Source organism: Plutella xylostella, chromosome 5 (assembly GCF_932276165.1).
Source record: "Plutella xylostella chromosome 5, ilPluXylo3.1, whole genome shotgun sequence".
Taxonomy (NCBI): domain Eukaryota; kingdom Metazoa; phylum Arthropoda; class Insecta; order Lepidoptera; family Plutellidae; genus Plutella; species Plutella xylostella.
Window position 1 is genome coordinate 6,215,980 of NC_063985.1, and position 27,998 is coordinate 6,243,977.

Sequence of the window (27,998 nt, forward strand, 5' to 3'; positions counted from 1 at the left end):
GTACCGCGGTATATTTTTATAGCAATCGGAACGTTCTTAAAAAAAAAGTTTTTAAGCGGTAAATTCTAATTCAAGGACTTTTGGTAACTTTAAAGATTCGAGTTTTTTGACAATAATTTGTGTTCTGTCTGTGTTTGACGTCATGTTTACATGGATAGGAGAGCCCGACCTAAGTAGCCCACAGGCATGAATAGTAGTTTTAATTCCTGCTTAGGCTAAGCTACGGCCCACATGTAATTAGATCAGAAAATCTATACGGTCACTTCACTGTGTAAAAACTGTCACCAAACGCATAATTTTATACTCTCACTCACCAGTCAGTACCTAAGGGTATTTCCCATAGTAGAACAACGCGGGTTCGGGGTATTTCCGGATAACCTAGAACCTCAGCCTAGAACTATGAGATTTGTCATAAAAAACCCTTTCTTAAAAAGGGGTAGAATCGGGTAGATGGCATCCAGCAGCAGCAGTTGATTCATACTTTCATAGTAAGATGATGTATTATTAAAGTAAAACTGGTACTTAGATATGAAGCTACTCGTATTATTTCGCTATACTTATAGGTAGGTATTCTGATAAGGTTATTGTAATACCTACCTTCATATATCTTACCAGTACCTAAGTTCTTAATAATCGTATATAAAATATAGATCTTATAAAGATTAAATAAGGAACAGCTAAAGGATCGATAAATTTAATTGTCTCGCAAGGTGATTATGTAAAGGCGATCTGTAAGTAAGTACGAAGTGGAGTTTTTATCAGTAAAAGAGCGCGGGCGCGGCTGTCGGCTCACGCAGGGTTCAGTCCGCGGCGCGGCGAGCAGACCACAGCACGCGCACTCGAGAGTACCTACTCGGGTCCACCCCACCATGGCTGACCAGCACCACGACACGGTACGTACCCACTGCAGACTTTCACGACCATCGGTCACGCACGGAACTGCACGCGGCCGCCAAATTTGAAATCCGGCCGTGAAGAGCGCTGAACTTTAAACTTGGAGTGACGCACATAGGGCAGCTCGCCAGTTGGCGTGCGAGCCACACACACCTCGGACACTCGCTCAGTAATCAGCCGTCCCGAGCCACGGCTGCGACCTCTAGAGGGTCACCGCAGAGATAACACCGCGATGGATGTCAGTTTGTGTAGTGCAGTGTGAAAGAAAGTGGCTTTTTTAACACGTACGTAACATAAAATTTTAATAAGTACTTGATTGTATGCATTCATTTCTTGCCAATTTAAAGTCGGTTTGGACAAGTACGGTACTTTTATGAAAATTTTCCTATGAGCTACTACGGTACCTATTATGATTAAAAAAATACTGAGTGGTGCTCTTTTCAGAACTGAAGGAGAAGAGGTTTCTGTACGTATTTGTTGTGTTCGTTGGTCGTAGCTAGAATAATAAAGCGTATATACCTATAGATTCATAGAGGTAGGTATAGGTTCACAGCTATTCTGTTTACATTCCTATTTTCGTCTACGAGCACAGCGCGTGCGGCGTGCGATCTAAAATAATAAACCGTAGTGTAGCAAAGTGCAGTGATCCTAAACCATAATTATCATACTGTGGTTATGTCGCCATGCATTGCAATTTTTGGGAAATGGTGATTATATTATAACATCTCTTCCCCTAAAACCCTACCTACATGCACAAGATTCACCCTACCAAGATCCACAAGCTAGGTACCTATAATAGGCAAATAAAGGGAAAATACTTCATACTTCATTATCTTGTACCGTCCCCGTGGTAAAGTGAAGATCAAACTAAGAACTCTTATAAAACGTAACCACAGAATAATAACTAACTGACTATACATTGTAACTAGGTATCGTTAACGTTACTGATGCTGAGTAAGAGGAAAGCGGAAACGAAACCGTAACCATCGGATAGCCATGGGCCGCTCATTAATTATTACTTACTGATGCCCTCCAGGCTATTTACACAGACAACACTCCGCAGTAGTACGAAATGGCACTCATCATGGTGGACGAAGGCTGATCATAGTCCATTTTAATACAGCTGTCATTGTTAGAGAAGATAATCGCGTGATAATTAGGTGCGGAATAATGATACACTTACAAACACTGCCGGGGCACTAGTATAAGTATAGTAACTATAAAGTTTGAATCATTACATGGCACGGAGCTAGTTAGGTTAGGTAGGTACTTCATCTACTTAGACACATACCTACTGTGTATATGAGAACATTGCTTTTTGGTTTCGCTTTCTTGCACCTAGCTAGCCTAGTTACATACATAATTATTATTTTAAAACATTATTGTAATTATTTAATACCAATTTAAGTCAGTATATTATTTACTTACTTGGAAATTTTCATTTATTTCTTTAGTTAATCATAAAAGGAATCTTATCAGCTTAAATTACGATTATCACAATGATAAGATAAAAAACAAAATTGGTTTTTAAATGCTCATAGGATCAATGTCTACAGTCCAGTAATATAAAGGTTGATATTCACGTAAAATATAGATTCAGTATACTTACATTTAGCACTTATTTACTTGGTAGTACCTAGGTATCTTAGGGTTGCATTTCCCACACTTACCGATATAATACAATACAATACAATAATCTTTATTTGCACACCATAAAAAAACTTAAATCTAACTTAAATAACAGAGATGCACAAATGGCGGTCTTATCGCTAAAAGCGATCTCTTCCAGACAACCGTTGTAAGAAAAGAACTAAACATAGAAAAGGGCATTTACAAGGTGTATTAACAAATAATATTTTAAAAGAAAAATACATATTCAAATAACATTGATACTTACTAACTATTATTAATTAAATACTCATATAAATACATACAATAAATACATAAATAAATAAATATATAATATATATATATATATATATTATATACATATATAGTATGGATAAATATACAATATACCTATATCAGCTCAAAGTACGCTTAATACAACAAAAAAATATATTAGATAAATAGAATTTAACATAGATTAATAAAATAATATATTTATTCTTGAAGATAATGGTTTTTTACCATGCGTTTGAAAGATGCAGGTGATGGGGCTTGCCTTATGTTCAAGGGGAGAGCGTTCCAAAGATGGATGGCTTGGACAGTAAAAGAGTTTGAGTAAAAACTGGTTGTATGGGACGGAATATTTATTCGCAGGTTTTCATTGGAGCGCAGATTTCTATTGTGAGTCGTGAAACGAAACTCAAAACGTTCCTTAAGATATGCAGGTGAAGATGGGTTAAACAGTATCGAATAAAGCAGAGAGAGAATATGGGTATTCCGGCGAAGGCGAATAGGGAGCCACTTGAGTTTGCGACGAAATTCAGAAACATGGTCATATTTGCGCAAACCATATATGAACCGAATGCAGAAGTTTTGTAGTCTCTCAAGTTTATTGAGTTGCTCCTCGGTTAAATCAATATAGCAACTGTCGGCATAATCAAGAATAGGGAGAAGGAGAGATTGTGCGAGCGCAATTTTGGTGGCTGTTGGGAGAAAGTTCCGCAGTCTGCGAAGACACGCTGCCGAAGCAAACACCTTCCGACTAACCTCTCCAACCTGAGCCGTCCACGTCATACAACTATCAATGATGATGCCTAGATTTTTAACTTTCTGACTGAACTGGATCCGAACACCATCAAATAGGACCGCTGGAAGTTGTTCATAATCAAGTTTCGATACTAGCCGGGGGCTCCCGAGTATAATTACTTGAGTTTTCGATGGATTCACCCTTAACCCATAGTTATTGCTCCATTCCGAGATTCGGTCCAGATCATTATTTGTATCATAAATAACTCTATGCAGTTCAGACGGGGAAGTGTGTGTGTAAATTTGAAGATCATCTGCATAAAGGTGGTAGGAGGAAGTTAATTCATTGGAAATACTATTAATGAAAATGGCAAATAAAAGAGGAGATAGCACGCCACCTTGCGGGACGCCTGCCAGGGTATTGCACCACTGTGAGTCAGAGTTCTCAATACGAACTCGTTGCCGGCGTCCGTGCAAGTAACTACGAAACCAGTCAATAACTGTTGGAGATACGTTAAGAGATCGCAACACTCCGAGGAGGATATCAAAATCTACTGCATTGAATGCGTTACTAAAGTCAAGTAGTGACAGAATAGTTAGCTGACCGTTCTCCATGCCCAAGCGAATATCGTCAGTGATTTTGATGAGTGCCGTGACTGTACTGTGTCCAGGACGGAACCCAGATTGGTACTGGTTCATGAGGTTATTTTGGACAAGAAAATCACTGAGCTGCTTATGTACCAGGCGTTCCATTACTTTGGACAGGAAAGGGAGGATAGAAATAGGACGGTAGTCGGATATGGTAGGATTTGGTTTTTTGGGTAAGGGTATAATCTGAGCTTCCTTCCAGGCGGTTGGAAATGTGCTTGAGGAGATTGAGGAGTTAAGGATGTGGGTTATGACTGGTAGGATTATATCAAGTATGGGGAGGATCATTTTGCGACTTATACTGTCACTACCGACTGCATTCGAGGTGATTGTAAGAATGCTTTTCTTAACGTCACAATCAGTTACTTGACTTAAATTGAAAGGAAGAAAGTCAGGAGTTGGTATTGAGGAAAGATGATTAAGGGTTCTTAGCTTGGTAGTACTATCCATGAACATGAACAGAAGGTGTTCTGCACATTATTCATACTTACACTCATGACCGAGCAATGAATGAATATTATCAACTAAAAACGTATTTAAATATTTTGACCAAATACTAAATTAAATGTCTTAAAAAATTGGGAAATTGAGGTGGAACTTTTTTATTGGTTATTATTGTACTGATCCATTTTTGCAGCCCATCAGTAGTTTAATCTTAATCTAGTCCTAAGTAGGTACCGTAGGGTGGGAGTGGGTCGATGTCCGTGCGAGAAATGCACTCTGCACACACGTGCTGCCTGACCCACTTGCTTCACCGCCATTAGCTCATTTGTATAATTTCCCTGACCTATATTCTAGGTACTAGGTAAAAGAAATACGGTTAAAAGCCACGGTTAGGAGGAAATCCATGGTAAATAACATTTAATGTAAATAAGTAGTAGGTAGGTACATAACTATAATACCTACTTATGTCATGGAGAATATTGGGAGATTATTATTATTAAATTCTTTATTGCACATAAATTTATTTGTACATAGGCGAACTTAATGCTAAAAGCATTCTCTTCCAGTTAACCTTGGGCGTTGTGGAGAAAATGATAGGTAGTGCGAAAGTCAATGAGAACAGTTTAATTCTGTGAGATATTGATAAAGAAAAAGGAATATTTAAGTACTTCTCTAAAGAGAAGAAAAGAAGTATACTTAAGGATTAGGAATGCCAAGAACGTACCCAACTACAAAACATTTCAAGAATGTAAACATCAACACTCATTGTTTATCATTTTGCCTGAAATTTGCCTGTTGTTCCACAAAACAAACAAACAATTTCAAAAATCATGATTTGATCCGCAGCTGAATACTTAGGTTTTTTTCACTGAATGCTATGCTATAAATAGAGCGAATGTCCAATTAAATTAATTGTCATTACATTAATCTCAGAAAAGAACAATGCACAATTTACATTTAATTATTACATTAGTCACACTTCCCTTATCTACTGACTTATAAAGTAAGTAAGTAGGTACCTACACAAACCAACTGACTGACATGGAAAAAGCATTTTTAATATTTCGTGATACTTATAGATAATTATTATGCACTAGTATTATCGTACAACTCTTAATCACGACCCCTGATGATGCATAGTGCATAGTATGTAGGTAAAAGTTTATATTTGAATGTTCACTAGATTATACCTCGATTTGGACGTAGCATGTAAGTATTAGGAGGTAACTATAATAGGTCCCAAAAATTTGAATGAGCCTTATCTGCATGACGAATATATGGGTTCCGCTCATCTCGCATAATCTTTATTGACCAAAACTCATTTCGCATAACTCGTATGGTCTAAACTTTTTTGGCCGAACCATCACTTTGCCAAGACTTATGTGGCATAAGGCTCGTTTCGTCTAAAACTCTTTAGGCACAATCTTTAAACACCTAAGTTTCGTTTGCTCAAATTTATGTTCGTCTATCTATACCTATGTATAATCTTGTTTCTCCTAATGTTATCTTAATAAATAATATATTATGTATGTAGTAAATGTACAAATTGCGATATTTTTCTCCTACATCCCGCAAATCACGATATTGTATGATCAAAAAATCGAAAGTTAAAGACCAATATAATTATTACAAACCCCATGAGATCGAAACCTAAAAATAGGTGCGACGACGAGCAAAGCGAGGAGGAGCGTGTTAGGTGCACATGTTCATCAAAACCAAAGCGGAGCGCAGCGAAGCGGAGCGGAGCGTTTTCCAAACAGCGGAAACAATACAAGGCACCAGTTTGCGCTATGTCAAAGTTAAAGCCAAACGAATATTATTACTTTGTATAAACCTATGCCATAGCATTATTAGGCTATTCAAGATTTGACCATACCATTATTAGGCTAAACAATGTTATGCGAAATAACTTTTTACTAAACGAGATTTATGCCATACGATTTTCGGCGTAACGAGACTTTGACCAAACGTTACTATGCAATACGAGATTAGGCAAATAAATCTTATGCCAAAAAAGGTAGAACCGTAAATATCCACCTGCATGTTTCATCCATAACGTTAAGTAACTTTAAGTATTATTTATAATTATAAACAGTTACTTACCTAGTTAAGGATATAAGATAGCCGAATGTTATCTTAATCCAATGATATTAAATTTGCAAACTGCAATAAATTACAAGTTTATTAATTTAATAAGTAATTGTTGTAAAACATGTCCCTTACGTAAGTAGTATTTAATCCGATACTTAATATAATTTTGTTACTTACTAAACTTAAATTCATTATATCTATGTATTTTTAAATGCAATTTATCAGGTGACCCTCTGATAACAATATTATGTAAGTAACTAAGTGTATCTACTCATGAAAGTAAATTTTCAGACTCTGTTTAAGTAGGTATAATTTTTTGGGCTGATGTGCAGTGGAAATAAAATACTAACAGACATATTTATTATTGATCTGTATAGGTAGGCCAACTACCTAATACTTGGATCAACTTCTTTTCAAACCTACATAGTACCTAGGTAAGTACCAAAAAACATAATGATAAATATTCACGAAAATTGTTTAGAATGACGACTTGAGCTGTGCGTGCGCCTTCCTATAAGGCTTGACATTTTACCTATCTGGGCCTGCTGTTATACAAGTGTTTTTGTTTAAAAAAATCAAAACACCACACATACGCACATAGTTTATAAAGTATAACTAGTACAAAGATAGACGCTACCTATCAGTAGGCTTATCAGAGTGAGACTGTGATTTAATTACCAGATTACTTATAAACAAATGTGGAATACTTATTTCGCTTTTCTTTGCAGAGTAATTCGACGGTGATCGTAGAGAACGGCGAGGAAATAGTGAAAGTCAACAAAATGATACCCAACGGGACCGACCACCATAACAAATACATGAATGGTAAGTTTTTTTTAATACACCTTGCTCTGTTTCTTATTTCAACAATTCAGTTATGTTCCAGTTAGACCTTTTTTCTACGATAAATTGGACAATATTATTTACTACGTAACAAGTCAACAATAGTTATAAATGTACCTACTTACCTGCAGATATAAGTAATATTTACTACGTAAAAAAATCTTTATAAATATACCTACCTGCAGATATGGCATAGCTCTGCCATAATAAAGATAATGTTTAAAACGGACTTAAAGTATCTATAAAAAAACGTACACGTTTAGGTACGCACATAATTTTATTTATTAGATGTATGTACCCTTCCTAATTTGATAACGAAAATAAAGTAGGTAGATAGTGAAACTATCCTGGGAAAAACCACCTATACAATAAAAACATAACTTAATCATATTAATATATTTAAGTATTACAACACCCAGGCCTGCTACTCCAGTTTACTCGGGAGCTAGGCTACATGGGTTCCACTCGAGAGAGCCACGTACAGGAACTTCACCCCCTATGAGAATATAATAGAATAGAATAGTATTGCAACTAATATGTGAGCATTCAAAAACATAAAAATAACCTATGCTATGAGTAGGAGCTACTCATAGATTAAATAGTAGAAAATGTATCCTATTAAATTATAGGGTACCTCCTACAACTAAAAACATAAGAGATGGAGCTCCTTGGAAAAGACCTCAACTCTCTAATAAAGACCAATAGAACCTTCACAACCCCTCATCAATCCGCAGGGCCAGACCAGATAATCCCGGCTGAAGACTACGTGAACTGGCGGCCCGGGGGCCACGTGAAGCTGCGGGTGGGGTCGCGGGGGGTGTCCGCCGAGCCCCCGATCTCGGTCCCCGGACTGCTCCGGCGCACCACGGCGCGGTACCCCGACGCCACCGCCCTGGCTACGAAGAAACCCGACGGGAAATGGCACAAGATCACGTACAGGTGCGTAATGGTTTGCATTTGGTTTTATGTTTGTTTGCTGCTGGTTAGTCTGCTAGGTAGAATATTATAAGTTTTCTTTCCTCGCGGATTAAAGGGACGACGCTTGCCTCCTTATTCTATTAGGCCACCTCAGATTACGGAAAAAAATGTTTGTCCATTTCGTAGTGCGTAAGTGCTATTATTTATTGATAAGTATCTGTACTTCGATATGGTAATAATTTTTCTAAGAAATGATTTAATATTCACGTTAAAATACTGATTTACTAAGCAGGTACCTACTTGCCTAGATTGTTATCTAACTAAGTATGTAAACTCAAATGATTCTGGGAAACAAGATTGTTTTCGTAAATATTGACCAAAAGCTGTGGTGTAGTTTAAGTTTAGTGAACCTGTGGTGTGCCGGATGTCGAAACCACAGAAATAGATTTTTATTTTATTTGAACAAAACGAAGGCTTTTTGTTATTGCAATAATGCATGATATTTAAACTGGAGCGAGCAATGAAAAGGTCCCTGTGCCATAGCACCAAAATAATTCCTAAACGGAAACAAAAACTTGCTAAATGACGTCGTATGCAATATTGGAGTACATTTAGTTAAGTGCGCAATGCGTATCAATATTACCACCTGGAAACGTTTTTTTTATGAAATGATGAAAAAAACTTCATTACTTTTCATTTAAAAACTTTCTTTCCCGCTCGCTGCGTAGTCTTTTCTATTCTAATCACACCGCATTGATACGTGATTGTGATCTTTCCTTTGTTTAAGCTAACTAATGTACCTACTACTAGTGGTACATAACCGGCCGCCCCAATCCGCTGAAATCACCTATCAAACTCTCCTAACCTCCTAACACATTCCTTGCAGACAGTACTCAGAGCGAGTGCGGACCTGCGCCAAGGCGTTCCTGAAGCTGGGGCTGGAGCGCTACCACTCCGTGTGCATCCTGGGCTTCAACTCCGAGCAGTGGTACATTGCGGACCTGGCGGCTATCCATGCGGGGTTAGTATTCTTTTGAGGTCTCCTTCTTATGCTACCAGCCCACTTGATTATTCGTCGTTTGCATTTGGCTATATTTGCCAAATAGGCAACTTGTAGGCCTATGCGGCAATAGGTTTGGCGAATATACTGACCACACATGGCAGTTTTGGAAAATACGAATAGCCAAGTGGGGTGCCAGCATTAGCGTGTTGTCTTTGTGGTGAAGGGATGGATGAATTCAGCTTAGATAACTTATCCCTGCCTGCCCAGGGCACATCCTTCATAAGAAGAATCGGTGGGGTATTTTTAATTATAAAAGTTACGTTTTCTATCAATTGGCGTAACAATGCAGGCACTGCATCTATAGTAGGTAAGTATACAAGATAAAAAGGGATTATGCAATCCAGCTAATTAATACCCTCAAATTAAATAGGTACTGTAGGTGACCCTTATCACTTTCAGTGAAGAGGTGGAAGAGATAAATATGCGTCAAATACAATAATCTATAGCGGGTGGTAATTCAGATATATTACAGCTGAATTACATGAAATATAAAAAAAAACGATAAGATTATAAACCTGTGGAGGTCTGCCCGATATCGCCCAAGACAAAGGCAGACAATGCAACATAATTAATACCTAGGTTAGGTAATTAGATACTCATTCATTTTGAGTAGTTAAATATACCTTGCAAATTGCAATTCCATCCTGGCTCAAGGCTAAAACCAAGTTTCATAGACTTACATAAACTATAGGTTCTATGTTGTTGTTCAATGATAATTGATATTTAAGCAAATTTTTCCTCAAATTATAATCTTTTTTGCTACGCTGGGTCACTTATTTCCCACAATGACAAAGATATACAAAAAATAAATACACAAGCACACAAAAACAGTCAGTGAATAAATGTTTAGGCTGTGCATCCCAGTAGGAAAACTGTTCGACCGTTATTAACGTGCGTAGCAAACTGATATACCTAGGTAGGTTCCCTCGATATAAGTACGCCGCTAACACAGTCGGTACCAAACCGTTGGCCTACTGGAGAAGTGGAGAAGCATCCTTAAACAAGGAAAATCTCTGTGTTCAACTACCAGTTTTAAAGCTTATTTCATAACCGTATTCCAGAGGTTACGCAGCGGGCATCTACACCACAAACTCCGCTGAAGCCTGTTTCCACTGCCTGGAGTCGTCGCAGGCCAACATCTGCGCGGTCCAAGACAAGAAGCAGCTGGACAAGATCCTCTCCGTCCGGGACAAACTGCCGCAGCTGAAGGCTATCATACAATGGGAAGGACCCGTGGACATTTCGGTGAAAGGAGTCTACAGTGTGAGTACAGTGATTTGTTTTAAAAAGGGCGGGATTAAAGTTGGGGTCAGCTGCCGTAACACCACCTCACAGATAAAGCGACGCCGCTAACGTTGATTTCAAATGTGTCGATGTTGATAGTTGGCTTGGATAGTGGTGGATTTATTATTTACTGTTTTTGTTTCAGTGGGAGCAACTCATGGAAATGGGCGCCAAAGAGCCGGACACACAGCTAGAAAATATTCTGAAAAGTATAGCCATTAACGAGTGCTGTACGTTAGTTTACACAGTAAGTAAAGCAAACCAAATATGGCCTTGTCTTGCGACTAAATACCAAATGAGTTTGTGTCAATTGCGTATTGCTTTGTGCACACAACATTGTTTAGCCATTTTCGCATTTGGCACCGAAACTTATCACCTTATGTTCACACGTCAGTGTTTATTATGAATCCTCTAACAATCGCAGTTAGTACAGACAGATTTCTACGCTTCAAATACTGACAATGTCAGCCATGCACTCGCCTTACTTTCTACGTTGATCTTTCTGACTTTCTTTTCTTCTAATTTGCGTGAATGATGACGATTGTCGATTGTATGGAGGTTGCTATTTTAGGTCACAGAATAATGAGTACTTTACCTACTACTTCTTTCTCCTGCCCTTTTCCCAGTTCAGCTGGGGTCGGGCCTCCTCGTACTTCGGCGCCAGGATATTCTATCCCGGGTTGTCGATGTGGTCAGGTTTTGGGCTTTCATCTCCTTCTCGATATTGGACCACCATGTTGCTGGTGGTCGTCCTCTTCCTCTCGATTGACTTGGGATGTGCATGGCTTTCTTTACCGCGTAGTCATCTTCTCGCCTCATAACATGCCCAAACCACCTCAGTCGGGTTTCCTTTAGCTTCTCTGCGATTGGTGCGACTTTGAAGGACCCTCTGATGTGCTCATTTCGCACTTTATCAAGGCGCGTGACACCACCAGCCCAGCGCAGCATCTTCATTTCGGCCACGTGCATTTGCTGTTCATGTGCTTTCTTCATAGTCCAGCATTCTGAGCCATACATTAGTGCGGGTCTGACCACGGTCTTATATATTTTGCCTTTGGTTTTGATTGGCATTCTGGGATCACACAGCACACCAGTTAGGGATCTCCACTTTAACCATGCCGTGTTCACCCGATGTGTGACATCCTCGTCTACATTTGCATCTGTGGTCAGTACAGAGCCGAGGTATTTGAACTGTGAGACTTTAGGCAGCGGCGTGTTTTCGATAGTAATATCACAGCCTAGGGCATCTGTGCCACCGTAGTCACATTCCATATACTCTGTCTTTGTTCGGCTTATGCGTAGACCGTGACGTTCAATTTCGTCTACCCATCGGTTAAAAGTCCCCTGTAGGTCGGATGCGCTTCTTGATATAAGTGCTATATCATCTGCGTACAGAATGCACCACGGAGTCGGTCCCTGAATCTCACGAGTGATATAATCCATAGATATATTGAACAGTAGCGGACTAAGCGCTGACCCCTGGTGTACACCCACCCTGACATGGAAATGTTTGCTAAGGCCAGCTGGGTTTTTGACCTGCGTGAGTACATTAGTATACATGTCCTGAATTATGGTGATGTATGATTCTGGGATACATTGGGCGCGCAAAGCTTGCCAGACCAGTTTTCGAGGGACCCTGTCAAACGCTTTCTCAAGATCGATGAAAACAAAATACAGATTTTCTTTATTGTGGCGATGCTTTTCCATTAGTATGCGGATGGTTTGTATGGCGTCTGTAGTGGATTTACCTGTTACAAATCCAAATTGGTTGTCCGTTAAGCTAGTAAGTGCGGTGATTCGGGCGCCGATGACTCGCTCCCAAATTTTGAGAGTGTGTGAGGTAAGTTTTATTCCTCTGTAGTTATTACACTGGGCGATGTCACCTTTATTTTTATAAATCGGGCAGAGAAAACTTGAGCGCCAAGAGTCGGGGATACTGCCTTCGATGAGAATCTTATTGAATAATTCTGTGAGCCAGGGCATTGCATTATCTCCCAATTTCTTCCAGAGATCTGCAGGAACATTGTCTGGACCCATGCTTTTATGATTTTTCATTTTTGCAATGGCTGTTTTAATTTCAGCAGGGTGTATAATGTTTATGGGGCCCTGGACAGGGGGAATGGGTGGTAGTTCTTCACTTGGATATTCCTCATTCAATAATTCCTTGTAATACTCTTCCCAGCGATTGTTTATATTATCATTTGAAGTCAGTAGATCCCCTTTACTATTTTTGATGTATTTGTTGTATTTGATGTCTAAAGTTGATTTGTGTCTTTGTTTGGCTATTTTAAATATTGTTTGTTCATTTTCTGCGTTTTCTAGTCTATCGTACAGATTCTGTCTTGATGCCGCCCTGGCCTGTGCGACAGCAGCCTTGGCGATAGCTTTTACCTTTTTTTATTCAATATGGTCTTCTTCGAGTTTGAACCTCTGCCAATTTTTAAACATCTCTCTTTTATGTTTTATTATTTCCTTGATGTCGTTGTTCCACCAAGTTGTGTCTTTATTGGCATTTAAGCCACCTTTTGAGACACCGAGGATTTGTTGAGCTTTTATTTGACATTGGCTTTCAAAATCTGAGAGAGTACTTTACCTACTACATGCATTTAAATAGTGAAACTGCATGTAATGCACATGATATAACTAATCTTTTCGCAACTCATTTCTCCAATATATATAACAAAAATATTGCCAATAATATCCCTCTCCTGAGTAATAGTTCTTCACACATTACAAATAACATACATATTTTCATCACCGAGAAAGAAATCAATAAACATATACGAAAGTTAAACGTTTACCAGAGCGCTGGTACGGATGGCATACACCCTCTCTTTGTTAATCGCTGTGCAAAATATCTAACCTACCCTCTCTTTATTATTTTCAATCGCTCATTACAAGACGGACAGTTTCCAAATCCTTGGAAGAGAGCTAGAATTACTCCTATCCATAAGAAAGGTGATTTATCTGTGGTATCTAACTATAGACCAATCTCTATTCTTCCATGTTTCTCCAAACTATTTGAATCCATAATTTGTCCCATTGTTACTAGAAAATTAGAAAACATATTAAGTACATCTCAGCACGGCTTCAGAAAAAGGCGCTCAGTCGAGTCTAACTTAGTCACCTATATAAATGAACTGTCCCATAAAGTAGATACTGGTCACCAAATTGACGCAATATACATAGACTTTGCCAGCGCATTCGATAAAGTAAACCATTCATTACTGATAAAGAAGCTTGCATCTGTAGGTATTAATGATTGGCTACTTCAATGGTTTACTTCTTACTTAGGAAATAGAGAACAATTTGTTTCTGTCAATGGACACGAGTCTAGAACTTTTTATGCAGAATCAGGGGTTCCCCAGGGTTCGCACTTAGGACCTATTCTTTTTTTAGTTTTCATTAACGACCTTACTCACCAAATTAAACATAGTAATCAATCTTTTTTTGCTGATGATCTTAAAATCTATAGAACAATCACATCTTCTCAGGATAGTACTCTTCTTCAAAATGACCTCAATAATATTTTAAATTGGTGTCATTCCAATGATATGTCTATTAATGCTCAAAAATGCTTTCATATAAAATTTACTCGTAAACCAAATCCTTTTAACAACAATTATCTTCTTGGGACCGATATAGTCACTGAAGTATCTGAAATTCGAGATCTTGGCATAATCATTGACTCCAAACTAAAATTTTCATCCCACATCGACCATATTATCAAGAGGGCTGCACAAATGCTTGGATTTATTAAACGCAATAGCAAAGAATTTAAGTCCGAGACCAAAATCTTATTATTTAATTCCCTAGTGCGGAGTCACCTGGAATTCTCTTCTTCTGCTTGGAGCCCCCCCTACACAATACATTCACAACGAATCGAAAACATAAAGAGATCTTTCACTCGCCATCTTGCCTTTATATCCCGTAATATTTCCCACAGATCTCCTTATGAGCACCGACTAAAATTCTTTAAAATGACTTCTTTACGAAATAGACGTGAAACGCATGACTTAATATTTCTTTATAAAACTATAAATAATTTATTAGACTGTCCTGATATTCTTGCATCTATCTCTTTCCCAATCCCATATCACCTTCCAAGATATCCCATAAAGAAACTTCTCAGTGGACCCCAAGCTCGCACGAATGTTGGATCCCACTCTCCAATCAATAGGTTATGTGATCTTTATAACATGTATAATAATAAATTAAACATTGACATCTTTCACGACTCCTTTAATATCTTTAAGAAAAAAATATGCCAGAAATAATTGCTATAATAGTTATATTTTTTCCTTCAATTTGTTTTGCTACAAATTATTTTAATGTTTGTTATATTGTTTATTTCCATCTTTAATATTCTGTTGTTTTTAAGATAATTTCTCTAAAAAGGATGTGTACGCCTATAAATGGTTTTCGCAACGAAATTGTTACCTATTAATTTATCTTTGTATTTTGTGTTGTGTAAACTGCTGGCGTTCCATATTTTATAAATAAATAAATACTCAGATATTACCTGGACCTCGATAATTTTAACTCCCGAGCCCCCGAAAAAGAGGAGTGTTATAATAAGTTTAACGTGTCTGTAGTAGTCTGTATACCTACATCTCTGTGGTAAATCTATCTGTGGTAGCGTGGCTCCCAAACGACTGAACTGATGATGATGTTACCCCGAGTGTTCTTAGCCATGTTTCATGAAAATCGGTTCAGCCGTTCAAAAGTTGAATTTCGGAGGTTTTTTAACGTTCATTAGGTTAAATGAGTATTTCCCTTATTACAGTCGGGCACGGTGGGTCCCCCGAAGGCGGTGATGCTGTCGCACGACAACCTCACGTGGGACGCCTTCGCCATCGCCGAGCGAGTGAAGGACATCCAGCCGACTGTCGACAGGATCATCTCTTTCTTGCCTTTGAGCCACGTTGCTGCTCAGGTTGGTATAGATATTTAGAATTGGTTTTGACTTTATTTTATTAATAAATCTCTAAAATTCCCATCCAAATATAAAAAATAAGAGGCTTACCACTTTATACAAATAGTGTCCCGACATTGATACTGCGAGGGGGTCAGGTTTCTTTGCAGTCAACTAGTGCAGTCAAGTAGTCAAAAAGCAAATGACGAGGTGGCCACCTAAGTAGCTTTCCCATTAATAAGTTCCGTTTCTGCACTAACTTGCCAGGCTGGCCTTGGTCCTGCTGATACTCAGGTACAGTTAAACTTAAAGCAGGAAGTCATAAACATTTCAGTTAACCTATCCAGACAATTATTCTTCTTTTCCCAATCCAAGCTCAACCAGACCTTTTTGTTTACAGACCTTGGATATCTATTTGACTCTGATGAACGGTGTAGCGGTGTTCTTCGCTCAGCCAGACGCACTGAAAGGCAGTTTGGTGGAAACACTGAAAGAAGTGCGGCCTACAAGGTTTGTACCTATTTCCGAGACTTAAATAAATAGGAGGCGTGGAGATAAATAGAGGCAATTAAAACTTTCAGGAATTATTGATATTAATTATCTCTGAAATCTACCCTCCTTAATCTTAGAATATCGCATTTATAACTTATAACTAAGATTATGCTATCTTGAATTAAATAAATCCCGAATCGGATTTCAGATTCCTGGCCGTGCCCCGAGTGTGGGAGAAGATGTACGAGAAGATAATGGCGGTGGGCGCGTCCAACAGCGCCTTCAAGAAGACCATGGCCGGCTGGGCGCGCGGCAAGGGACTCGACTACCACATGTCTAGGATTAACGGGTAAGGAACAGGCTCTACATTCTAGTATAACAGTCTGGCGAAAGGCAGAATTCAGTCTGAAAGGCTGAAGCGCAATATTTAGCCCTTACAATAACAAATGACAGTCATGAAAAGATCTTTCTAACGACATAATAGGTCTGGCCGTTGTTGGTGGTTTACTTGTCTAAAAAGGTTGGTGGGTACAGGTCCCATACATTTTTGCCCCTTATCCTGTACAGTTTATCTATTCACATCTGAGAGAACTATCTAGGTACTTAACTAATATTAATAACAGATATTGATAAACTCTTGTGCAGAGATGCTTCTTGTTTATGTTTACATCACAAGCTATGAAATATCTATAATTAATATACCATGAGGAAATACCTATTAAATTAATTGATAAACATTAATTTACAAGACGCATAAATTTAATATCTATGATCTTGTAGGTAGTTACTGATTCATTGAATTACAAGAAAAAGTAATTAGGTTTATCAGATAACACTAATACCAGGTGTTACTTATCACCAGATCGTTATCTTCGGAAATGGTATCTTTGCCACTAGACTTCAGTACAATGGAGATGTTACAATATTGGTATGTCGAAAGTGTGGTTTTGACTTGTGCCCCTCTGTACTTGTTCATTATAGGCATGTGTTTTCCACTAGAGATGTGGTCGACTCTACGTAGCATGCCATCATCTTGTATACTATTCTATTCATTAGAAGAAGTACCTATATAAGATTTGAACCCATTTCCAGCAGGACTTTATACAGGGTGTTGCAAAAAGGGTATACTAAGCCGAAACCTACATGTGCAGCATGGCATATCTAAGCCTGAAACTGAAATCAGACTTTGAAAATTCGCCAAAAATAAATTTCCAACACCCTGTAGATATTTTGACAGATACATTATACCCATGTTTGGTGGTTTGAGTTATTATTGTGTGTTTGAGTATGCTGTATAATTTAAAATATTTCATAGGTAGGTAATTCATGTATGTAGTATTTAGATTCCATCCTAGGTTCTTGTGATTTATAGCTAGTACACATAAATAAGTAATATCCCTACCATCTTGGTAGAGGTAGAGAGCGCACGAATCCAAGTAGAGTTCAAATTAATAAATAAAATAAATAAATAAAATCATTTTATTTCAGGCACAGTAGCCCTACTCTTGGCACGCAATGTATTGGTTTCATCTTGCCTTCTCGCCATTTGGCACTCCCGAAATCGACAGTGGCGCCATCTTGTCTTAACTATTGAGCGGTTTTCCGTCAAAAACCATCAAAATCGAGTCCAACTTGTGAATTGGCACTCTTGACCACCTTTTTGACAGATGTTATTGTGTTCATTCTTGTGTTTAGGCAAGTCATTTAGGCAAGAACAAATAAACAACTTTTGAGTGGAGATTTGTGAATAAAGTAGTTAAATTATAGCTCGTTTGGCGCTACAATGTACAGGAAATTTAAGTACAATGTGTACCATCGCTCTTACGATGAAGGAAAACATCGTGAGGCAACCTGCATGTCTAGATTTCGCACATCTAGATAATATGTGAAACCCATATGTAATGGCTCGTTTGGCACAACAATTTACATAGGATTTAAGTGAAATGTACCTATATTATCCCTCTTACGATAAAGAAAAACTTCGTGAGACAAGATATCTAGGCAAGAACAAAATATATAATACATTAACAATTTGTGAGTGGAGATTTGTGAATAAAGTAGCTGAATTATGTCTCGTTTGGCGCTACAATGTACATGAAGTTTAAGTAACAATGTATACCATTGCACTTACGATGAAAGATAACATCGTGAGGCAACCTACATATCTAGATTTCGCACATCTAGATAATATGTGAATCCATCATCCCGCAGTGGACCAGTATGATGGGAATAGCTCGTTTGGCGCTACAATTTACATGGTTTCTAAGTTAAATGTATACCATCCCTTTAACGATGAAGGAAAACATTGTGGCAACCTGCATATCTAGAGTTTTCATATCTAGATTATAATGTGAACCCACCAACCCGCAGTGGACCAGCATGGTGGGAAATGGTCCATGCATAGTAAGGCAGTTTAGACGTTAGGGAAATGTACAATGGTTCCATTAGAGAAATCCAGGTGCAGGTACTTACACCCCCGCAGAGAATATAATAGAGCAGCCCGTTAAGCCACAACACCCGGATTGGTGGGAGGATCCACCATTTACTATGGAGATGAACCACCTCTACCAGCACCTCTACATGCCTAAATACTATAGTATCTTGTAAATATTTCAGTACATAATGAAAAAGATTTAAAAATAAAAACATACGTAAGTTTCAGAATTCTTTATCTTTATAATAATACAGACATACTTTTGTAGAATAATAATTTCACCACCACTGTTGAAATACTTACAAACTTATAATATATAAGGGACATATTAACATAGGAACACTTTTTCTAATATTATTCAACATTTCTTAAAACAAAAATGTTCATATATTTAAATCAACATAGGTATTACCTAATATAAAATAATATTTTAGTCGGCGGAAATATAAATTTCTACTTAAATCATCACATTATCCACTACTGCACAACAACATCTGGACCCATAACTAGTGACGATGGTTATGGGTCTAGATGCCCTTAACTTTGTATTTCTTGATAGCTGTTGCGCAATTTCTATGAGGATATTGACTCCATCACGGGCAGCTGCTACAAGGTCCCCTTTAGGCTTTAGGGCATTAGCCCATGCTGTCAGCAGTTCGGCCTATCCCTGCTTTTCCTCTATGGCCATCACTCTGTCTACTTCTACATCAACTTGGTAGCGGCGGCTGGATCTATGCTGTGAGGTGCTGTGAGGATGAGCTGAGCGGCTTGATAGTTTAGGATGGGCTTAGGATGCTGCACCTCGACTTTAAGTTTGTTATGATCCTGCCATTTACCACGGCAGTCCTCAGTCTGAAAAAAATAATTACACATTAAACATTAACTAACATTTAAAATAAAATGTTTTTCTTTCCAATACTTAATATTTAAAAAAAGTAATGAAGTATGATTAGTGGGTCATCTTGGGGGATTTTAGCTTACGGGGATTTTAATTTGGTAGTCATAACAAAATGAAAAGTAAACTTAAGATTTTAACTTACTTTTCGTTAAGTCCATCTTTTCAAGACCCTTCGACCGCATTTAAGGTCGAGGCCATTGATGTTATTTTCTCATAATTTTAACTTCCCTAGGTCGGTCTTAAGAAGATCCCTGGCTATTCCTGGGTAACTTTCTAGATATTCTACAAGTAATTTCGTCTGGCGGTACGACGGCCGAGTTGCGAAACTCTGTGGGGAAAAACTAGGTTCATTATAATGATCAAATCATAGTGGATATACAGATGATTCTAACACGTTTGGTAACTGAACAACTTACCATAATATTGGTTTTTAAACTTTTACGTTGTTACTTATTATGAAAATCCACCGACCGGCCATGACAACAAGAATTTTAATGACAATTTGTTTTTTTTTTCGTTTTCATTCATTCTTTCACAGAGTAACTGTCAAAATTGACTCACAATCCAACACAAGTTAGAACCAATTCGAATTAGAACACGATCGTGAGCCAATTCATGTCGGGAGTGCCAAATCTAACTTGAAATTGCCATAAACTTGTGTTCGATCTTGACACAATATGAATTTACGTCTTGCGTGCCAAGAGTGGGCCTACAGGTCCCATAGTTATACAAAATATATAAATTTACACATCAACATTTACATTTTACATTCATTGTTACTTAATTTACAATTATAAACTAAGCAATTAAATTACATTATTATTAAATTGTTATAAAAAAATTATGACATTTATTTAATGTCATAGAATAGGGAATATGCGTAATTTTTTTTTATACTTTTATTGGATAGTTTTATATCACTTTATTATAGTAAAAAAAAATTCAATGCCAAAATAAGTAATTCAAGGTATTTTAAAGAAAGTTAAAAAATTACAACCATCACGACCACTTTGAAATTCCCGTCAGGATGGCGGGCTGTCGTGACGTCATAATCGTTTAATTTCACGGCTCAGAATAATGAGTCCCGTCAGTCGGCATAGATTTTTTACCTAATCAAGTAATCACAGAGTTCTTTTGTATTTTCAACAAACCAATGTTGTCATGGTAACAAACGAAAAAGGTAGTGTATAAAGTATGATCAGTGGCTGTTTTTTAATGGTAATAAAGTGTGACCAGTGGCTGTTTTGTAATGGGAGCTCGTAAATAGCTGCTAGTAGCTCTTTTGAAATGGGAGCGCGCAAACCAGAGGACCTTTGTACACAATATTACGCTATTATTCTCAGTAAGAGAGACTAGGGTTAGTGGGTCATTCTATTCTATTATCTGTGGGGGTGTAAGAACCTGCACCTGGCTCTCTTGAATGGAACCATTGTGCATATCTCAAAGGTCTAAACCCCCTTATCTAAACTATCGAATAAGAGTATAAAAATATATGCATATTCCCTAATATTTGGGCACACGGCTCTCGACTTTTCAATAGTCTTTGCTGTCCTTTTCCGCAGCTGGCCACAGTTTACTCGTTCAAACTGCATAATAAGTTTAATGTGTCCAGTTCTTCTGATTACGAGAATTCTTCCATAACTTAATTTAGAAAAAAATTACAACTTTTGAAATATACTAACGACTGCCATTATAACCTAAAAGTAGAAAGAGCAACTTGTGTCATGTTCATGTCATAATACTTACAATACAAATTTAATTTTATTGTGTTGCAATATGGAGCATATTTGAGTGGCTCGTTGACTAGCGAATGGCTGTTTACGCCTCATTACAATAGAACAACTAGTGGCAGCCCATACACTACCAACAAAAAATATAAAAAGTCCTAAACTTTGCAAACAAACAAGCAAATCAAACAAGAAGTGGAGAGGTTATAGGAGGCTAGGATCTACTCGTATTGGAAGAATTTTTATGTGATCCATCGTATCTGATCACAACGAGCATCAGAAATACTCGGTGACATTAACATTTCTTTGTTTACACTTGACATTTATTTAACTATACGCAAACGTAAAGAAGTTATTATTCTGAGATTGATATATAAAGAATTATCGTCACATCCGCCCTAAGAAAATGGGTGACGTTTCTCGCAAGTTAGAATTTACCGAAGTTTTTTTGTACTTTTCAACTTCATTTACTTGCTCAAAAATAAATTATAATCAAAAATAATGATGGAGTCGTAGTTAAGAAACAAGAAAGTTTATTATAAATAATATTTGACCTTTATTTGAACCACTTGCATATTCCCTATTGAATTGAATTAATTATCGTTTACATTGTGTGAACTTTTTTCTCCATCACTTTGTTGCATCTCCTCTCACACCTCACAATCCTAACCCCTACAACTGCACCCCCTAATCCTTACCACCAATTCCAGGACTGGCGGCATGTCATGCGGCTACAAGATGGCTCGTTCGCTGGTCTTCACCAAGGTCCACGAGTCTCTAGGCCTGGACCAGTGCAAGACATTCGCGACCGCCGCCGCGCCGCTTTCCGCCGATATCAAGAAGTTCTTCGTGTCTTTGGATATCCCCATCATGGATGTCTTCGGCATGAGCGAGACTTCTGGCGCGCAGTCGCTTAGTATAGTGCCCAAGTAAGTAGATCTTTATATGGGAAAACATCAATAATGTATTAAAATAACACCCCCTCTATAGTTTCTACCAAGGTTTACCTATAGCTGTCCAGTTATGATACTTACGAATGTCTCGTTGTTATTAATTTATCTATCGTAACCTTGCTTTAAAATAAGTTTTTTAGTCATCATCATCACCAGCCCGTAACCATCCACTGCTCCACACTCTATCAATGAGCGCCACAAAACTCTATCCTCATCATTCAAATCGCCCTTATCATTGCCAGATTCAACCTAGACTCAGTGGGCGAGCTACTAGACGGCACAGAGACCAAATTCGGTGGTTCGGAGAGTCCCAACGGCCCGGGAGAGATCCTCATGAGAGGACGACACATATTCATGGGATACCTGAAGGATGAGGAGAAGACGAGGAATACCATTGATGGAGACGGCTGGCTGCATTCCGGTGACGTCGGCAGAGCTGACAGTCGGAACTTCCTTTACATCACTGGCAGGATAAAGGTAAAGAAGTTAAAATTATATTTAACTAGCTGTCCCCGCGAGCTTCACTTCGCCTTAAAAAGTTTTCCCGTGGGAATTCCGGGATAAAAAGTAGCCTATGTTCTTTCCCAGGGTCTATACCATATGTATACCAATACCATCAATCAGCATTCAAATCCGTTTAGTAGTTTTGGCGTGAAAGAGTAACAGACAGACACAGTTACTTTCGCATTTATAATATTAGTTAGGATAGTGTAGAGTAGAGAATATTAGCTAAATTGAGACTGGCAGTTACTCTCCTTAGTATCTAGTTCAAAACTTCGCGGACCGAAAACTCCTTACGAGCTCCATTAACAAAAGAAAAATATCTTAAACCAACTTCTTTTTCTTCACCCGCAGTTTCAAAGAGTTTCCACTCCAAAGAGTATTTACACGTTTCCTATTAAAAACTCCGTGCATCCAAAACTCTTTACGACCACAATGAAACAAAAGAAGAAATAGTTTTTTCCTCATATTTTTCTTCACCCGCAACCTCAAATAGTTTCCCCTCCAAAAAGTATTTTCATCTCCAACCCCAGGAGCTGCTAATCACGGCTGGCGGAGAGAACGTGGCGCCGGTGCTGATCGAGCAGGCCATCCAGGCGGAGCTGCTACACGTCGGCTATGCTGTGCTGGTCGGCGACCGCCGCAAGTTCCTCGCCGTGCTGTTGACGCTCAAGGTATGTTGGGCACTCTCAAGGGTTGTTGTTGTTATACTAAGCCAAAAGGGGGTGAAAATTTATGTTTAATAAACCCTTTTTACAACACTTGTATATGACTAGAAACTAAGTTTCGGAGCGCTGCTGCGTTAGCCATGACTCTGTCTCGTAGTATTAAACGTGACGATTTCATGACAGCTCTCGTTCGTTCGTCTTACTTCAGTATACAGGGTGTTGCAAAATTGGTATACTAAGCCGAAACCTACATGTGCAGCATGGTATTTTTTCGCGAATTTTCAAATTCTGATTTCAGTTTCAGGCTTAGATATACCATGCTGCACATGTAGGTTTCGGCTTAGTATACCCTTTTTGCAACACCCTGTAGAGTAACCATGCTGGTGTTGAGATGCTGGACTGCTGGTTTTCTCCTAGCCCCCAAGGCTCGGGTCCGTTATCGATGTGGGTGAACTCGTTTAGTACACTTAGAACTAGACATGAGGCCCCAGGAGTAGTTAATCACGGCGGGCGGAGAGAACGTGGCGCCGGTGCTGATCGAGCAGGCCATCCAGGCGGAGCTGCTGCACGCGGGCTACGCCGTGCTGGTCGGCGACCGTCGCAAGTTCCTCGCCGTGTTGCTTACCCTCAAGGTATGTGGGGTTACTCTACAGGGTGTTGCAAAAAAGGTATACTAATTCACCGCTCTTCGGAAAGTATACTTACCCTTTTTGCAACATTGTGTATATGACAAAAAACGAAGATTTGGAGCGCTGCTGCGTTAGCCACGACTCGTAGTATTAAACGTGACGATTACAAGACAGATCTCGTTCGTTCGTCTTTCGTCAGTATGGAGTAACAATCGGATCCAGATCCTAGTCCTCTCCTAGCACCCAAAGCTCGCGGCCCAGGTACGTTATCCGTGAACTCGTTTAGCACCCCTTGAACTAGACATGAGGCCCCAGGAGTAGTTAATCACGGCTGGAGGGGAGAACGTGGCGCCGGTGCTGATCGAGCAGGCCATCCAGGCGGAGCTGCTGCACGCGGGCTACGCCGTGCTGGTCGGCGACCGCCGCAAGTTCCTCGCCGTGCTGCTGACGCTCAGGGTATGTTTGTGGGACTAACTAACTGACCCTGAGTCGCCCCTTTTCGGTTTAGTATACCCTTTTTGCAACACCTATATAGGTATTATGACGGAAAACTAAGTTATAGAGCGTTGCTGCGGTATTATGACGAAAAGCTAAGTTTCGGAGCGCTGCAGTCACGGCTCTATCTCGTATTAATCGTGCCAATTGCACGACAACTCTCGTTCGTTCGTCTTTCGTCAGTATACACTAAATATCCTGGTGTTGAGATGCTGATCCTCTCCTAGTACCCAAAGCTCGCGGCCCGTTATCGGTCGGTGAACTTCTTTTGCACCCCTTGTACTAGACATGAGGCCCCAGGAGTAGTTAATCACGGCCGGCGGAGAGAACGTGGCGCCTCTCTCTGCGTGTGCCAATACTCTAAGGTATGTCTGAGGGACACTCTACAGGGTAAACATATAGACTAACTGACCCTGAGTAACCCGACTTTTCGGTTTAGTTTACAAACCCTTTTTTCAAAATTCTGTATATTATTATGACGAAAAACTAAGTTTTGGAGCGCTGCTGCGCGAGCCACGACTCTATTTAGTGCCGATGGCACGAAAGCTCTCCTTCGTTCGTCTTTCGTCAGTATAGAGTAACCGTCCTGGTGTTGAGATGCTGGTCTCCTAGCATCCAAAGCTCGCGGTCCGTTATCGCTCCGTGAACTTCATTAGTACGCTTAGAACTAGACATGAGCCCCAGGAGTGGTTAATCACGGCGGGCGGAGAGAACGTGGCGCCGGTGCTGATCGAGCAGGCCATCCAGGCGGAGCTGCTACACGTCGGCTATGCTGTGCTGGTCGGCGACCGCCGCAAGTTCCTCGCCGTGCTGTTGACGCTCAAGGTATGGACTATGGGCACTTCAGAGTATTGCTAAAAGAGTACCTACAAACTGAGTTACGTTTAGTATACCCTTCTTGCAACTTCCTGTATATGAGGAAAAACTAAGTTTGGGAGCGTTGCTCCGCGAGCCATGAGGCCACAACTCTACCTCGTTGTGTAAAACGTGCCGATTGCACGACAGCTCCGTTTGTTCGTCTTTCGTCAGTAAATGTAGACTTGTAGAGTAACCATCCTAGTGTTGGGTGGGATCACATTGAGATTCTCATTCTGTCCTGGTATCCAATGCGAATCTTTGTAATGTAGAACAGATTCTATGTAGTGTAGAGCAGTGTCTTTGTAATGTACAGCAGAATCTATGTAATGTAGAGCAGAGTCTAACAAATGTAGAGCATAAATTTACTCATGTAGAGCAGAGCCTAACGAATGTAGAGCTTCACTTTACAAATGTAGAGCAGCATTTTACTAATGTAGAGCAGCATTTCACTAATGTAGAGCAGAGCCTAACGAATGTAGAGCTTCATTTTACTAATGTAGAGCAGCATTTTACTAATGTAGAGTAGATTATAACTATATAACTAGTACAGAAAATCTAACTAAAAAACAGAAAAATAAAAATACCTACTTGTGTTAGAGATAATCAACTTACCTTACCTGAAAACCTGCAACCGCCGTCACATCACCGTTTTTCATACTCATCTTTGAACCTTATTTCCAGACGAAGGTGAACTTGGAGACAGGCGAGGCGATGGACGAGCTCGAGAACGAGACGCGCAAGTGGGTGGCGTCACTCGGGAGCAAGGCCACCACGCTCAGCGAGATCGCGAAGACCAAGGATCCCCTTGTAAGTAACATAATCAGAGCATACAGGTACATAAAGGTCACCGAACACAAAGGGATTGCCTCTTTTTCTGTCAACCAGTAGAACGAGAGCTCCGAAACGCCTGGTTGACAGAAGAAAAAAGGCGATTCCTTTACGTTACGCTTATATGTGCTGCGACCCTTACTCCGTTGGTTCGGCGATTTGAAGTGGGTCTTGGCCTCAGACACAAGATGTTGCCACTGGTATCCTGTGCGGTCCAATCGCCAGCCCGCCTGCCAGTTTCAATAACTATGTACCGATACAGTTATCGGTACATAGTTATTGAGGCCCAGCGAGATCGCCAAGACCAAGGACCCTCTTGTGAGTAGCATACTCATCACTTCAAGTTTACTAGTGAGAGTGTGGTGTTCGTTACCCTTTCAAGGCATAACGACTAAACTTCAATAACTCTACCTACCTATGACTGATAGTTACCTACTTTCATACTACACTCACGAGCAAAAAACAGTTCAACTTACAAAATACAGACACCAAATGGCGTCAATTTTTTAACATTTAATAGGAATTTCTTATGTCAATTTTTTATTTCTTCTGATGCGTCGATAAATGGACTTAAATATGGCAGAAGGCGCCTTTAAGTTAGTGATTTCCCGCTTTAGTTGATTTTTAGAATGGAATTTTTTCATTGCCCGTATGTCTATTACTAAAGTTACAACCAGTCAAAAATCACATGAAAGTAACTACAAGTCATCGGTAGGTAGAGCTGAAACTGGCAGTAAACAGATTTACTTTACAATGAAGCACACAGGGTAGAATCTAGCCGCTAGATCATTTTTTTTGACTCTGTCTCGTCACAACTAAAAGCCGCACTTCTTTTACTTTGTTGATTATTCTGAGGACTCATCAACCAATTTCTTTTTCCAGGTGTACAAAGCGATAGAAGACGGCATAAAGCGCGCGAACAAACACGCCATCTCCAACGCACAGAAAGTGCAGAAGTTCTCCGTCCTACCAGCTGACTTCTCCATGCCCTCTGGAGAACTAGGTATGTACGGTGGCCTGCGCCTAAAAGTATACAGGCGGAGTTTTTAAAATAGCGATCCCTGATGATGAAGGGACCAGCTATATCTGTTATGAATCCGGGGACGTGTTGTGTGTGATGTGTGTAACAGTGGTGTTTATGTAGATGTGCTTGAGCAGCATGTGAGCTTGAGGTCGCTATTTTAAAAACTCCGCCTGTACCTATACTTTTAGGCGCAGGCCACCGTACTTACCGAATATAATCATACTTTCTGAAATAATACATAGCATGTTATTATAATCTAATAAGAGTCGATTCCAGAGACAATGCTTTCAGACAAGACATTTTAGCATCCCAAAACTTTTGAAAATCTGAATTAGAGGATGACAATTTTAATATTCATTATAAAATCCCATCAGAAATTAAAATATGATATTTGTTTTTCAGGACCCACGCTCAAGGTCAAGAGGAATGTAGTTTATGAAAAATACAAAGACATTATTGAAGACTTTTACAGAGAATGATTGTAGGTTTAAGTTTAGCGTAAATAGAGATGTAAGTAGTTGTATATAGGAGGACGGCTGGGTCGCCTATGTATGTATATGTAGACAAACATCGGTATATGAATAAATTGTTGCTCAAATAGGGTCTAGTGGTACAGACTGGCAAATTGTGATTTTATATTTATAACATTCTATGTATACTTACTTACAAAAATTATGACAACGACAATGAGATTTTTATGTAAATAATAAGTATTTACTTTTGTTACGACGAATAAAACGTGGTTTTTGTTATCTGT

At 39.2% G+C, this 27,998-nt stretch overlaps 1 protein-coding gene across 2 annotated transcripts; it reads left to right on the plus strand.

Annotated features, from left to right (window-relative positions):
* The first annotated feature begins 741 nt into the window (after positions 1-741).
* On the plus strand, positions 742-27,993 carry LOC105385270 (long-chain-fatty-acid--CoA ligase ACSBG2). Of its 2 annotated transcripts, none has more exons than XM_048632698.1 (15): positions 742-893; positions 7,440-7,536; positions 8,289-8,493; positions 9,359-9,493; positions 10,597-10,798; positions 10,965-11,066; positions 15,606-15,755; positions 16,135-16,244; positions 16,435-16,575; positions 21,996-22,214; positions 22,481-22,715; positions 23,273-23,413; positions 26,071-26,196; positions 27,100-27,220; positions 27,644-27,993. In XM_048632698.1, the coding sequence occupies exons 1-15, from the start codon at positions 870-872 to the stop codon at positions 27,718-27,720; spliced, it is 2,085 nt and encodes a 694-aa protein (XP_048488655.1). In that variant the 5' UTR covers positions 742-869; the 3' UTR covers positions 27,721-27,993. The 2 variants fall into 2 exon arrangements, with proteins under 2 accessions (XP_048488655.1, XP_048488659.1); XM_048632702.1 differs by lacking the exon at positions 742-893 and adding an exon at positions 922-1,178.
* Positions 27,994-27,998: the final 5 nt, after the last annotated feature.